This window comes from Suricata suricatta, chromosome X (assembly GCF_006229205.1).
Source record: "Suricata suricatta isolate VVHF042 chromosome X, meerkat_22Aug2017_6uvM2_HiC, whole genome shotgun sequence".
NCBI lineage: Eukaryota > Metazoa > Chordata > Mammalia > Carnivora > Herpestidae > Suricata > Suricata suricatta.
The window spans coordinates 19,501,924-19,517,480 of NC_043717.1; the positions used below are offsets into that span (position 1 = coordinate 19,501,924).

The following is a 15,557-nucleotide window of genomic DNA, read 5'->3' on the forward strand; positions in this document are numbered from 1 at the left end:
GTCATCAGTTGATGGACATTTAGGTTCTTTCCATGATTTGGCTATTGTAGAAAGTGCTGCTATGAACATTGGGGTACATGTGCTCCTATGCCTCAGCACTTCTTTATCCCTTGTCCACCCATTTTTCTAAGAGATTATCAAACTGACCATAAGTATCCCGTTCACTGACCTGATCTGGGATTGTGAACAGATGATTCCACCTTGATGAGCTCTGTAAAATAAGGCAAATAATTCTCATTTCCTCCTACCTCACAGAGCTTGTTGTAAGGATCAAATACTTTGAAGAGCATAGCATACTATACAGGTGCAAGGGACATGCATAATAAAATGAATGTGATCATCAGAGGCCTCTCAATATAGCATCAGAACTCAAAAATGATTCTGTTAGAAAATGGAAAGTAAACATGTCACTAAAAAGTTACAGAGGGGCGCCTGGGTGGCTCTGTCAGTTGAGTGCCTGACTTGATTTTGGCTCAGGTCTTGATTCCAGTGTCGTGGGATCAAGCCCCACAAGATTCTTAAGATTCTTTCTCTCTTACTCTCTGCCCCTTCTCCCCCTTGCACACTCCTTCTCTCTCTCTCTCTAAAATAAGAAAAAAAAATTTACAGAGAGTCGTTGCCACGAGGAGGGAGTGGATGAATGGAAATGTCCACATTTGACTGTAATACAGTGTTGGAGAAGACACACCCATACCAGACAGTAAGGTCCTGCGATCCTATACTGTTTGTCTCCTCTGATGTAGCCTCAGCAACTAGAACAGGGCCTGGCGTTTGACAGATGCTCATTTTGTTGGAAGAATGTACAGTAGTCTTCGTGATCGGTTCAGGTGACTAGCAGTGTGAAGGTAGGCTGACTGGGTAACATCCTATGGCTTGGGTTGGCCATGGCAGTCTCGTCCTGGTTCTCCATCTGAGGCAGAACTTGTTCAGAGATGTTACTTAACTCAGAGTTCACCTTAATATCAAGGTCAAATTCCACAGCCAAATTTTTATCCTAAATGTTAAATCCATTTATGTACAGTAGCCATGAGCATTTATTCAGTAACTTGATGTTACTCATCACAGATCCTTAGGAGCCAGTTATTAAGATACTAGAGAGCTAATAACCAAACATACATGTCCATTTTGCCTATTTTTTGTTGGTAGGGTAAGAAATGGTAAGAAAATTTTCATGTTATAGAGGTAGATCTATATCAGGGAAGAAGGACCAGTGGTGGCTTTTGTTAAAAAATAATAATAAAAATAAAAACAGGTCACGTTGTACGTTTCAGACTAGTTTAGATCTGGAAAGAAAACTTAGAAATTACCTAATTCAAGAAACCCTACCGTTTTCCCACAGATAAATGGGTTTTTTTCAATATAGATGTCTGTTTTAACTTTGTAACATTTTTGTTTGTTCGTTTCTCAGTGAGAACACCAGTTAATATGGTGGCATCTTAAGTGTCTTAAAATCTTCTATGCAGTACATGTGAATTTGCCTATTTTGAATTTTTTCTAATGAATATGTATTTTAATGAAATCAAACATTTGAAGAAATTTCGGAAGTATACAAATTAATGTCATTAATATCATATCAAGAAGCAAAATGGGGAGATGGAATGAGGTGCTGTAGATTATGGTTGACTACTTCACTACTTCTACTTTTCAAGGATTTCTCCTAACTATCCATAAATCGATGTGTCTAGGCCATCATAAGCTTCCAGTGCAATCCACACTACCTTACATACCTTTATTTGTGTATTATTGTTTCTTGTGGTTTGAAATTTGTATTAGAATTTTTCATTGTGGTATTAATACATGATTATATGTAGTTTTGAGGGAGGCATGGGATTCACCTAGAAATATGACATTTAACAAAAGGAAAGTTTTTGAAAGGAAGGCACTAAATTCAAGGTAGAGTCCCAGGGAAGACCTCATGGCCAATATTTGGGTATTTCAACATCTGCAGTGTTAAAGCCAGCCTTGTCTCCTAAGACGGAAATTGCCATGTGCAGAAGGACTTGATAGAAAATGGTGTACATTCTATATAATCTTCTACTGCAGAATGCGACCAGTGGCACTTCCCCTAAAAAAAAAATAAATTACCCGAAATTTGCAGCACATTCATATTCAATTTCATCACAGCAGATGCTCATTAGTATGTTGTTATTAATTGGTATTCACTTTAGGTTTTGTTTAAAATGAAGATAATAATTAGGTTTTAATTACTGCATCATTCGTGGGGGGAGTTGTCTGTGGGGAGAGGGATAGAGTGAAATGCTTCTTAAAGCACTGAACTGTTTCCTGGTGCTTATTCAGCAACGTGTGTTGCCAAAGACTTTGAAAAATAACTTCATCTTTACAAAAAAAAATAGGACTAGGATTCTGAAATGAAGAAATTGCTGTGTGTGTTTTTTAAGCCCATCGTTATCAAGAACTCGCTGTAAATTGTCTACTTGATGGACATACTGAATCAGATGATAATGTGCACTACCATTCTTTCTAATCAAATTACCAAAAAGACTTCTTGGAAAAGTAACCCTCACAAGCGGCTGATTAATGAAGTGGTGGCAATATTTTGTGTTAGAACTAATTGAAGTAATCCAAATAAGTTATTTCTGTAGCCTATGGAAATAATTTCCTTTGCAAAGAAGTACAGTGGAGTTGGCAAACCAGTATTCCCCCACTCTGTTGTTCCGTATTTGCAAAATAGCTAAGTTAATACAGATATTGCAGATAAAATGGGAAAACTTATGTAATTGAGTGGCAAGGGAAGCAAGAAAGCTTGTTTCAATCTTTTCATAATCAAAACTAATAATTTATATCAGGCTTAAAGGTGTATGGAAATTAAAGGGTACTGGAATTCTGAAAGCATATCTTTGCTAAAACACTAGAAATAGCCATTGTAACACATTCGTAAAATCGGGGCATTCGTATTCCAGAGTGTAAACATACTCCTTAGACAAAACTTTCTGGAGCACCTCTCATGGCTGTGGCCTTGGGTTTTCCAAATAATATACCAGTTCAGACTGGAAGTTTACAGACTATCTTGGAAAACTAGAGCATCTGTCATATACTCTCTGTGCACCGGGTGCTTTCCATATGGTACCTCTTTATCTTTAAAACATTCCTGACAGGTTTCTTAGCCTCATTTTACCAATGAAAAAATTGAGGTGTGACCAGGCTAAGCAGTGTGTCCAAAGTCACCCAGCCTTTACATGATAGAACGGAATTTCAAACCAGGTTCCACCTAACCCCACAGCCAGTCTGCCATGGGGAGATACACACAGGAAACATTAGAAATCATTTCAAGGGACTAGGGTTGTATCATTAGGGAATAGGCTGAGGCTCACTGAGACGTAGGAGACACATTCTGTGAATCCTTTCTTTGCACAAACATTCACTGAGAGCCAAGTCCGTGCCTGGCTCTGTCCTGGGCCCCAGCAGTGCAGATGGGAGGCAGAGGGGCATGCACACGGGCCCTGCCCTCTGGAGCTCACGTCCTAGGAGGGTCATGGGTCCTCAAAACAGTGAGGACTGGGGTGCCTTGGTGGCTCAGTCAGTTAAGTATCCGGCTTCGGCTCAGGTCATGATCTCACGGTTTGTGGGTTCGAGCCCCACATCGGGCTCTGTGCTGACAGCTCAGAGCCTGGAATCTGCTTTGGATTCTGTGTCTTCCTCTCTTTCTGACCCTCCCCTGCTCACGCTGTTTCTCTGTCTCTCAAAAATAAATTAAAAAAATTTTTTTTAAAAGACAAAAACAGTGAGGACTACCTGGAGTGTGATCTATGTGCCAGAGGGATGTGGTAAACCATTAGCATCCACAGGAATGATGACTGACTTTATCACGTGGCAAGTGAACAAACCAAATGCTGGAGGTGTGGCAGGCTCCCCAGAACCTCGGATGACTGTGAGGTCCAATGAGATAGCTAGAAACTGAGCGGCTCTTAAGGCAGGGCCAGAAGGACAGGCCTGCCCAATGGAACAGAATCGCCCCGGCTGTTTTTCAGAAGAAGGAGGGAGCATAAGGCCCATCCTCCTGAGCAGGCGATGGTCAGGAGTGGGGCGGGTATGGGGCCAGGCTGGCATGGGGGGGGGGTGGTCTGTGGGGAACCCTTGAGTGGGCCTGACGGCTCCAGCTCTGTCTGGTAGATGGTGAGAGTACTAGTTAGAATTTTTCAGCCAGGGCTGTCCTAAGGCAAATTTTCATTTCTAGACTTGTATCTTAGGGTCCCTGTGAGCGCCAGCAGGATTTAGAGTTCTGAATCTGCTTCATGCCATGATGCCTGCAGAAAATTCTATCCTGAGCTTTTGCAGGGTAATGGGGTTTGCTACATTGTTGTATTTTACAGTTACAGTCAGGGCTGGTTGATTTGTGTTCATAGTAGAAGAGTGATGTTTAATCATCAAAAATACTTTGGGGTAAATTTGGGAATTATGGCAGCCCATTTTGCTTCCCAGTTGATACTGTTCAGGCTAAAACCAGTGGACCTGACTCCTGTGAGTATATACTAGTTAATGTGAGAAGGCAGGCCTCGCATGTTCTAGGTTGTATGAGGAAGATAACTTGAGGTTAAGATTTTGCTGTGGATAATCTCTAGGGTTGTGAGCCCAACTCTTCGTGCCTCAAGGAATTCAGTTTAGATGCAAGTTACATTTATTTTTGAGTTGATAATGAGGTAGTTTTAGCTAACTTCTACCCTACCCCTCCAGATGAAGGAGAGAGAGAGAGAAGGCTGGTTACACTGCCCCGAGAAAACCTGAGAAAGTTAAAATAAAAGACCGTGTATTGTCAAACTAGTTCAAAGTAAAGTCATTTGAAAACTAATACTAAAATCCCTTTGGGAACAGTTTGGCGGGTCCTACTAGAGCTGGACACTTGCATGCCCTCTGACCCAACATTTCCATTGGTAGCTCTTATAATCAGTCAACAGAAATGTACACTTAGGTGCCTCAGAGGCACGTACAAGAATATTCACAGCACCACCGTTCCTGATAGCCAGAAAACTGGAAACCACCTAAATTAGCCATCATCCATAGAATGGATAAGTAGATTGTGATATATTCATTCGGTGGAATACTTTATGACAATGAGAATGAACAAACTCCTTTTACATGCAGCAACACAGATGAATCTCTCAAGCATAATGTTGAGCAAAAGAATCCAAAGAAAAAGAGTGAAAACTCTGTGATTCTGTGAGCATGAAGTTGCTGGGTTGGCTTTTTTTTTTTTTTTTTTTTAAGGCAAATCTGTTGTTATCCTGGTGGGGAGGGTGGGGGGTGGGAAGAATGGTGAGTAGCCAGGAGGAGAGCAAGGCCCTCTGGGATGCTGGTAATGTTCTGTTTCTTATTATGGGTGCTGATTACAGAGACATGTTCACTTTGTACATCAAGCTGCACACTTATTATTTGTGTACTTTTGGTATATAGATTATAATTCAACAATAAGAATACAAATCAGGTTTAACATTGCCATGTGTTTATGTCAGGGAAAATATGTCCTGTCCTTTTCTTGAAATAATATGCTTGGACAAGCAAGCATCGTCTTCAAGAAAGGACCTCAGGAAATCTTGGGCTGTTTTGGTTAGTGTGAATTCCTTTATCTCAAGCCAGGCTGCAGGGGTGAGAGTGCGCAGTTCTGAATGTTTCTCCAGTACAGGTAATGTGTGGCACAGTGAATCTCATCTTAGACTACCCACCAGAACTACCTAGGAGCCCTTACAAATACACATCCCCTGCATTCCACCCTGCATTCTTGGTTGTTCCTGGGGCCAGGTCTGAGCAGCAGTCTTTTTTTTTTTTTTTGAAAGCTCCCAGGTGATTCCAGTGTGCAGTCAGGTGAAGGACCACTGATCTAGAGCCTCATCAGAAATCTCAGGAGAGAGACCAGGGACCATAAATAAATGGAAACAGAACTACGTTGGAGAGAGAATGAGGTTTGCATTGTTTCTAATGTAAGCCAATTACAGGATTAAAAAAAAAAAAAAAAGCATCAGAACCAGTGGCTTTAAAACCTTTTCCTTTTCTTTTCATTTCTTCCATGGTATCTGCTTGAGTACCTCCTCTGTGCCTGGTCCGTCAGAGCGGAGTTCCTTCCCTCCCCTACGTGTGTTAACACTCCAAGCAGCCACCTCGAATGCGGAGTGTGATACACACAGTAGCTCTTTCAGTTCAGCATTGTCCTTAGAAAATCACAATCGGCCACTTCGGTACATGATGTTCTAACTATAAAGGGAGACTGAAAGAAGCCTAGGCACTGTGTTGAGTGCAATTTTCAAGGAAAGAGCAAGAAATCGAACATTTTAAACCAATAAGTAAAAGCTAGAGAGAGAAAGAGATGTTAAAATATCATCTTATTTTCTTGAAGTATTTTCCATCCAATCTTGTACAGTCAAAATGAGCATTTAAGTGTGGGGGAAAAAAACCCCTGAACGTATCAGAGAAGACTAGAGAGTGTCAGGTTTCTTGATTAGAAGATTTTATCATCAAAGGCAAAAGAGAAAAGATGGTAATGATAAAAAAAAAACCCCACCCTTCAAGGGATCACAAATTAATGGTGCAAAATCAGGAAAACAAAAGTAGGTGTTATTCTTGTTCATTTAAACGATAGTTTTATCCATTTCATGTGTGTTCTTTAAAACCACTTAATTGTATTTGACATTGAAAATCTAATAGGGCCTTTTGTTTTCAGCCAATTTACTAATTGCAAAATATGTCAGGAATCAAAAGGGCAGGAGGTGTTGGTATATTTTTTAAAAATATATAACTCCTTTTTAATTTTTTTCCCCCTATTTTCCTTATCCATTTAGGCAGTGACTTTCAATTAGCCTGCCTACTAATATCAGGTCACTACACTCCGTGGCTGACGCTTTATTCCTTCATGTGGGTTGTCACTCGTTTGCTTCAGTTGGCTGGCAAAGGTTGTTGTATATCCATTACCAGCCACACAGCACTTTGCATTTCTGAATTGACAAGCAGCTATATTGACCCAGCGCTTATTATGGGTCAACAGCTGCGTTAACCAACGGAAGGACTGAGGGGCAATTAAAATGAATTGGCAAAAATATATCTTCCTAATTTACTCCAATTTGTTATTTATGCTAACATTGTATGGCTTCTATGGTGACACTAAACAGAATGGACCCAATAATGGCAATTAACATAAAAATATAATGGCTAATCAAATTGACAGCAACTGTTTCTCATCATCTCGACACACAATACATTATCAAAACAAACTATTATGAAGGAGGTAATTTCAGTGTTCTATTCAACCTGCAGCATGTGTGCAGTCAGGGAGATGTGTACCAGCAATTACTGCTGAATCTAAAAAACTAAACAAATAACTTAATCGCTGTCGTCCTCCTTTTTTTCCCCCCCAGGAAGCAGTAATCAGGATTCGCTAAAAATAACTGGTGTATAATAGTATAATGATGATGCATATTGTAGAATAGCTAATAAGAAATAAAATAGGCTTCTAGGTGTATACTTTTTAAAATAGGTTCAGGTAAAGAGAGACTTGTGGAAGGAGTGGACACAAAAAGAGACAATAGCGCTGGCTGATGATGAATAGCTCCATGTGGGTTGTTCCTGCAGCCTAATATTTATAGATACCCTTTCCAGTGGCCAAAGGAGTTTAAAATACACTAAATTTAGTGACAGATTTTATAATGCAGGGAGCAGGAAGGTCGGTCATTAAGCTCTATAAGTGAATGTCAGTTACTTATACACCAAGTTGAGTTGACTGTAGTTTTTCATCATTGATAGTGATCTACGATCCTTGGATCTAATACTTGGTTACCCAAGAGATTGCCTTCAAAAGTAATGTGTTTCCGTATCCAGTTGGAGATAGTGGTTTTCCTGAGGTTCCCAATGGCGTGCTCATCTGTGGGCACCACCAGACCCAGCTACATGGGTTGTACAAATGACTTGGTTGTCATGGTCATTCTTGAATTAATTCATTCAGCCAGCATTTCTCTCTAGAGTGCTTACAGTGTGCGTCAGCTGTATGTCTGTTTGCCCCTGGTGCCAAATCTGGCACGTGATAGGTGCTCATTTGATATTGGTTGGATTTCATGTTCATCTGAGGCAGCAGGCAAGAGCTGGTAACGTGTTTGTCACTTGAGCTTCTCTCATTTGAGAAGTTCTGAGGGTTCAGTTTTTTCACCTTGGTAGGATATCCCCCCCACCCCCACCCCCCGCCCCAGAGAAGACATCAAAGAGCTCTAGTTCATTGTCCTTCAGTGTGAGGGTTTCCCAAGTGTCTTACTTCATAAGAAGAAGGTAAGAGAGTTCCTAGGGCAGTTGATCTTAAATAAATAGAAGTGCATTTGAGAGTGATTCGCCACATAACCGTACTTCGGTTGTTGAGTTGGCTGCATGTATTTTTCCCCACACAGGGTAAGATATGGTGGGTTAGGGGAATACCCATTTTCTCTAGATAACCTCGGGAATGTCAGTGTTCATTATGTGTTTGCTGAATGAATAGTAGTTCGGGCACATCTCCTATGATTTGTTGAGTTAGAACTTGCCAAGGTCACTAAACATTTGTTTTGACATGGGTTGGCCAAAAAACGTTGGTTATTTCATTTCGTCTGGTATTTCTGAGGTCGTATGTTGAGCACTTAAGACTAGCACAGAACAAGCGGTCAAGATGTCTCTCATGTTTACACCTAATTTACTGCGTCATTCTGTGAGTCAGGCCCTGGCAAAGGCCATAGATGTCCACCACAAGTCATAAAATGGAACTCATAGTTTAGCAGTATATGTTATACAATTTCTGAAAATGTTTAACTTCTTGCTACCATGGACAGGTCCCAGTTCAGAAGCACAGTACCACTTTTCCCAATTAACAGTGCAAATTGTAAAGGGTGCACAGGAATTTGCAATTTGACAAAATCAGTTTTTTGACAGCAGGGGCAATCAGTCTGCAGCTTCGCAAGTAGTAATCTGTGATCGAAGTGGCAGGATTTATTCTGAATTATGAAAGGTACGTTTGCTGTATGAGGGGACAAGTCATTAGTATGATTCTCTCCTTATACGCCCCCCCCCCCCCCCCGGTCTTTAAAACAAGCTACTTGATCTAGAAGTCAGAAGTGCGGATACACTCTGTAGAGAGTGATCTCTTTCGCTCCCCTCACCACTAGTAGTATTCATTTATTTTCTGTTCTATTGCAGTATTCTGACAAGTCCCTGTACACCCAGCTGTGCTTTTACCGGTACATTTTTGATACGGACTGTGCACTGGAGAAACTTATTACCGATCATGAGAAAGGTACGTTAAAATACTGTAATTACCTTTGAGTTTAAAGTGGAAATTTGCATCATAAAAGCCAGACCTACTGTCAGGCTGTTCACGCAGCATCACACTGCTGTCTCAGAAGCGGGCCGTGGGGGCCCTTGTGAGCACAGGCTTCCCCTGCATGAGGGGCGGTCGTGTAGGAATCCCCGGCTTTGGTCCCCACAGCCTGTCTCACATTGTTCTCTATTAAAGCAGGGCTTTGGGGGAGGAACAGTACAAAAAGAACTCTTTAAATGCTATATTTTGAAAATGCTATTTTCTATAGAGTTTAGTAATTGTAATAAAGTAAGCATAGGCAACGTGATCATTGGACCTACAAAAACCAGACATTACCACAAAAAAATAGACCTGGAGTGTGTCTCTGCTGTTCACTAAAAGCCTAGGTTCATTTTGAAAGAGAGGCATGGGGTGGAGTTCTTTTATTGACTCCATCCTAAGAGTGCATATCCACACCTTCGCCCGGATGATTGGGCGCTGCCCGTAACCCTCATACAAGCCCCGCAGGCACTGTGGGGCTTAATGGGTTTGGAAAAAGCTTTGTTACATAACAGAGTATTTGAAAAATGTCATGACAAGTGCATAGGTTTTTTTCTGCTACCTGAAAATCACATTGACAACTTTTCTATTACCTATAAAAAATAAAAAAGGCAAATTTACACATTTTTCATATTAGTTACCTACAGAGTGTTTATGTTGTTTGTCAGTGAATATCAATTCAACTTTTTGTTGCTCGGTATTAAGGCCAGAGGTAACCTTAAGGACGTAAAGAAACCTGCAAATACTGCTGGATTTCCTTACCTAAGAATCCCCATGCTGCCCGTGATTTGGTCTTCACTGTTTTCAGTTTGAGTCATAATTGATCAGTTTTTCCATCTACAAGATATGCTAACAATTAAAAAAATTTTTAAATGGTTATTTAGTTTTGAGAGAGAAAAAGAGAACATGAGCAGGGAAGGGGCAGAGAGAGAGAGATGGAGACACAGAATCGGAAGCAGGCTTCAGGCTGTGAGCTGTCAGCACAAAGCCCCACGCAGGGCTCAAACCCACGAACTGTGAGATCATGACCTGAGCGGAAGTTGGAGGCTTAACTGACTGAGCCACCCAGGTACCTCAGGCTAACGATTATTTTTAAAAGGTCTTGACTTGCTTGGTTTTGCTGTCCTTGGATATGAAACAGTTTACTGACTGATGGAGGAAGTTGGCTTGGAAATTAATATCTTGTTTTTAGATATTCACCAAAAACTTGGACTGTCTCCACAGCTTATTTTCAGCAACTTTGTAAAATTTATGTATGTAATATGGAAAAAAAATTCCTTCTGTTCATTAGTAACTGGGTTTTTGAACTCCCATTCATGGTTCATGTCCAGCCCATGTTTACTTGCAGTGTCATTAATAACTATTTCTCTTTTACCCCTAAGGACCTTTCCTAAAAGGCATTGTGAGTTGAGAGAATTAAGTACTGATTCTCTGATAAGTACATTGTGTGCTTCTATCTGGTTTGTTACCTCCTTCTGGGTATCAGTGTGTTAGAAATTATTACCCCTTACTTCTATCTGAATCTAGCCATTTCAGACTGTTCCTGAGATATTCTTAAGACTCCAAAGGGATGGGCTTCTCTTCCAGACATCTCTAAAATTCTTATCTGATGGGGCTGAATCAGTCTTTCATGATTAGCAGTGTTCAAAAAGTCCGTTGGCTCTTGAAGACATGTAGGAGTGATCTGGAAAGTCACTGGAGACTTAATCCGGCTTTTTAGAGAACATCAAGGAGTGTACATTGCTCTCCTGGAAAATAAGAGGGCGTAAAATAGCTACTTAGAAGCTTCATGCTTGGCAAAAAGAGAGAGTTGTTGACAGAATCTGTACCCTCACACAATTTACTACAGTTCTGTTTCACAAGTTTAAGAGTTAGGACACTTAGTTTTTTGTCATTTGCTTCTAATAAGTACACTGTCCTGGAGGTAAGGGGCAAAACGGCACTAAGTGTGAGTTATTGACGGGTTCTTGTACATGTCAGATGGCTAACGAAAATAAAGTAAGAGAAGGTTGTTAAGTCTGTGTCTCACAGGAGGAACTTTATGAAATGTTCCTAGAATCTTTTGTTTTACTTAATGGAATTTTAATTATGAACCCATTTTTCCTTTTGGCTTCCTTCTTAGTTTTATTCATAAGTTGTGCTTTAGGAATGAGCAGATTAGCTGAAATTTACCTGCTCAGGGTGTTTTCAGATCATTCAGTAATATTAAGGGATATTAGGGTATTTGTTGGTAGGGGCATATGAACTGAAATGCTGAGTCATGTTTATTGGTATTCCAAAACCACAGGTTTCCTGATAAGTGACATTTGATAAGCTCTCTCTGAAGAGTCACCTAGGGGCTTCACCCAGAAATTCTGATTCAGAAGGTGGGGATAGAGTTTAGGAAGCTCCCTATTTTAGAAAGTCTCCCCCAGACAATTCTCATGTGCAGCCAAGTTTGAAAACCGCTGTCCTGGTCACTCTGGAAACATCAGTTGGATGGTTTCTAAAGAGAATTTGAACCCTAGTTGTAGTCCATAGGTAACAAGTGTAGAATGAGAAGAGTCTTAGAATGCATAGGCTAACAATTAGAGGAAATATTTATAAACGTACGTTTGTGTAACCTATAAAAAATCACTTCTCACTGTGTAAGTAGTGTGAAATACTCTGTTCTGATTTGCTGTTCAGGGGAGACTTGCTATAAAAATGAATTGAGAGGCGCCTGGGTGGCTCAGTCAGTTAAGCATCCATCTTAGGCTCAGGTCATGATCTCACCATCTGTGGGTTTGAGCCCCGCATCGGGCTCTGTGCTGACAGCTCAGAGCCTAAGCCTGTCTTCGGATTCTGTGTCTCCCTCTTTCTCTAACCCTACCCTGCTCGCTCTCTGCCTCTCTCTCTCAAAATGAAAAATAAAGACATAAAGTTAAAAAAAAAAAGATTTAAAAATCTGTGGGATCCAGAAGGCAAGCATCTAGTTTCAGTTGGGACCAAGGTCAGAACAGTAATAGATGTTAACATCAAAAGTCTTGTGAAAAGTGACTGTCGTTACACACAGTTGTATTGAGAGTGGAGTCTATTGTGTATCTGCACGCAACCCTGGAACCAGTATGTGATGTCTTTATTGTAGACTCTTTGCTGTCGTACTTAGCACTGTTTTCTTCCCAAAGATTGTTTTACCATTTCCATTTGTAAAGCCCACACCTTAAGGGCTGTAACTGGATGGTGGTTTTAATTTTTGTTTAAAACCTGGCCATTTGACTTGGAAAAATCACAAAGTATTTGAAAGAAGTTTATTTCTGTGGTAAAAAAAAAAAAAAAAAAGTAGCTCTTGTCAAAGCTTTTTCCTGTGCTTTGCTTTCAGACGAAGGTTTACAGGCTATTAGTCCATAATGTGAATTAACCCCATTTGGTACTTTTCCCTTCCCTTTAAAATGCTAAAGGATTGTTATACACTTCAGAGAAATGTTTACTGCATATTCACTGTAACTATGTAACATTTTTAAAAATCTTATTTCTGTAGACTTTGCCTTTGTTATTGTAACTGCTCCCAAATGTACACAGATGGCATAATAGATCCAAAGAAAGTTTTAGAGGAACATAGTGGCAGTAGATGCAGTAAAACTCCCATTTCCACCATGGCAGCACTAAAGAGTCCCTTTTGACTGCCTCATTCCATGGGGCCTTGGCCTGAGGCGGGATAAGTGGAACCACTGGGGGAGACGTGAAGCCATCCACATCTTGTCCTGTTTGTCTAAATTAAGTTTGCCAAAAAATGCAGGAGCAAAGAGAGTCTCTTAGTTTTCTCACCTGAGCTTTTTTATTTTATTTATTCAGCAATGGTAAAAACGGTGCATACGTTTTTTTCCCTTATGTATTGAAGGCCATCCTAGATGTCAAAGGAACTAAGATGGCCAATGTTCCCTGCCCTGGAGGAGCTTAGAATCCATTGGAGACAGATTCAGCAACAAAGTGTGATAAACTCCCAGTCTGGTCGGCTTGTTATGGAAGCAAAGAAGGGGAGCCACTAACTGCCTTAGTTTTGGGTAGATTTTTTTTTAGAGGAGTTTTAGCTTCACAGCAAAATTGAATGGAAGGTACAGAGATTTCCCATGTACCCCTGCTCCCACACATGCACAGCCTCCCTCGTTGTCAACATCCCCCACCAGAGTGGCACCTTTGTTAGACCTGGTGAAGCTGCATTGACGCAGCGTTATCATCTCCCGTAGTGTGTGCTCACGATGTTGGACGTTGGCTGGACAAGTCTATGCCGCGTGTCCACCATCACAGCATCATAGTGTAGTGTCATTGCTCCTCAGTCCTCTGCTCACGCTCCCCGTCCCTCCCTCCCACTAACCCCTGGCAAGCCCTCATCTTTTTGCTGTCTTTATAGTTTTCACTTTTCCAGAACGTCATGTATTTGGAATCATATACTATGTAGCCTTATCGGATTGGCTTCCTCCACTTACTGGGATGTGTTTTAAGCTTCCTCTGTGTCTTTTCATAACTTTTTAAGTGCTGGATAATATTCCCTTATTTGGACATACCACATTTTATGTACTGATTCACCTACTGAGGGACACTTTGGTTTCTAACTTTTGGCAGTTCTGAGTAAAGCTGTCATAAACATTTGTATGCAGGTTTTTATGTAGACATAGTTCTCATCTTCCTTTGGGTAAACAGTAAATACCAGGAAGCGTGATTGCCGGCTCTTGTGGTAAGAGCATGTGTATTTGTAGGAAACTGACAAACGGCCTTCCAAAGTGGCTCTACCATTTTGCATTCCCACTAGCAGTAAATGAGAGTTCGTGCTGCCCCACAGCCTCACCAACATTTGGTATTGTCGATGTTCTGCGTTTTGGCAAAGCTAATAGATGTGAAGTGGTATCTCGTTGTTGCAAGTTGCATTTCCCTGATGACATATGAGGTGGAGCATCTTTTCATAGGCTTAGTTGCCATTTGTGTATCTTCTTTGAGGAGGTGTCTGGCTCAACTTTTTAATTAAGTTGTTTTTTGTTGTTGTTGTCTTTTAAGAGGTCTTTGTGTATTCCAGATAAGGATCCTTTATCAGACGTGTCTTCCGCAAATATTTGCTCCCAGTCTGTGGCTTTTCTTTTCATTCTCTTGAGCACTAATTGCCTTTTCACTTTAGTGTTTGATTAACAAAATGAAACTCTTTTTCCCAGATGCTTACCTCCTCTTATTCTCTGTCAGCTGTTTTTAGTAGGATGCTATATTAGTCTGCAACACTTGGTGAAACAAGGTACCACAGACTGGGTGGCTTAAACAACAGAAATGTATTTCCTGCCAGTTCTGGAGGCTAGAATTATGAGATGAAGGTGTCAGCAGGCTTGGTACCTCAGGCCTCTCTCTCTGGTTTGTAGATGGCATCTTCTGCCTGTCTTCACATGGTCTTTCCTTTGTACGTATCTGTGTCCTAAACTCCTTTTCTTAAAAGGACCACTCCTACTGGCTTAGGGCCCATGCTGGTGACTTTATTATAACATAATTCCCTCTTTTTTTAAGGCCCTGTCTCCAAATATAGTCACATTGTCAGGTACTGGGGGTTACGATTTCAACCTTTCACCCCCCACCCCCGCCCAGTATGGTTTGGGGCAGGGGCACAATTCAGCCAGTAACAAATGACCTTCTTGGTGAATTTTCCCATAAGCCTCTTTTCAACTTGTTTGGTTTATCTCTGTCAGAATTGAAACATCAGGATCTAGGACTGTGTTGTAGAAAGGAATTGGAGCTAAAATATAAAGGTTAGCGCAAAGAAGACGCTGTAACCTTAGCCTTGTGACAAGGCTTTTTTCGGGAAGTCCAGTTTCTCGGTGGAGTCTTTTTAGGCCTAGAAGGACTGTTCTTCATGTCACCCCTATTTCTTGCCAAGGGATGTGGGCAGCCACAGCCTGTCAGGGTTGCTCTTCTCCTCAACTCCTGTCAGCCAGGTGAAATCTCACACGCATTTCCCTTCTCACGGTCCTCACGACAGCCCCGAACAGCCGCAGCCGGGAGGTGGCCGTGGGTGGTCCCCCATTATGCCGATGAAGAAATTGAGTTTGCGTAGCTCAGGCTTCGTTCCTTCACATTCCCACAGCCCCCTGTAAGTGCCCTTTTCACAGGACTTACCCTGAATTGTTTTTGACTTTCTCTTTCACTGAGTTCATTGAGGCAGAGGGTCATATCTTGCTTACCTGCACTTTGCACACTGGAGCCTTCTCAAGAAATTTACATTTAATGAATTCATAGTAGAAAATAAGAC

General features: G+C 41.1%; 1 protein-coding gene across 2 annotated transcripts in view; it reads left to right on the forward strand.

The window, feature by feature from the left end:
- POLA1 (DNA polymerase alpha 1, catalytic subunit) overlaps positions 1–15,557 on the forward strand; it is a 302,841-nt gene that overhangs the window by 220,445 nt on the left and 66,839 nt on the right. For both annotated transcript variants that reach the window (XM_029930723.1, XM_029930724.1), the window contains one exon: positions 9,157–9,253. In XM_029930723.1, the coding sequence (XP_029786583.1) occupies positions 9,157–9,253 (97 nt within the window). The remainder of the gene's footprint in view (positions 1–9,156; positions 9,254–15,557) is intronic.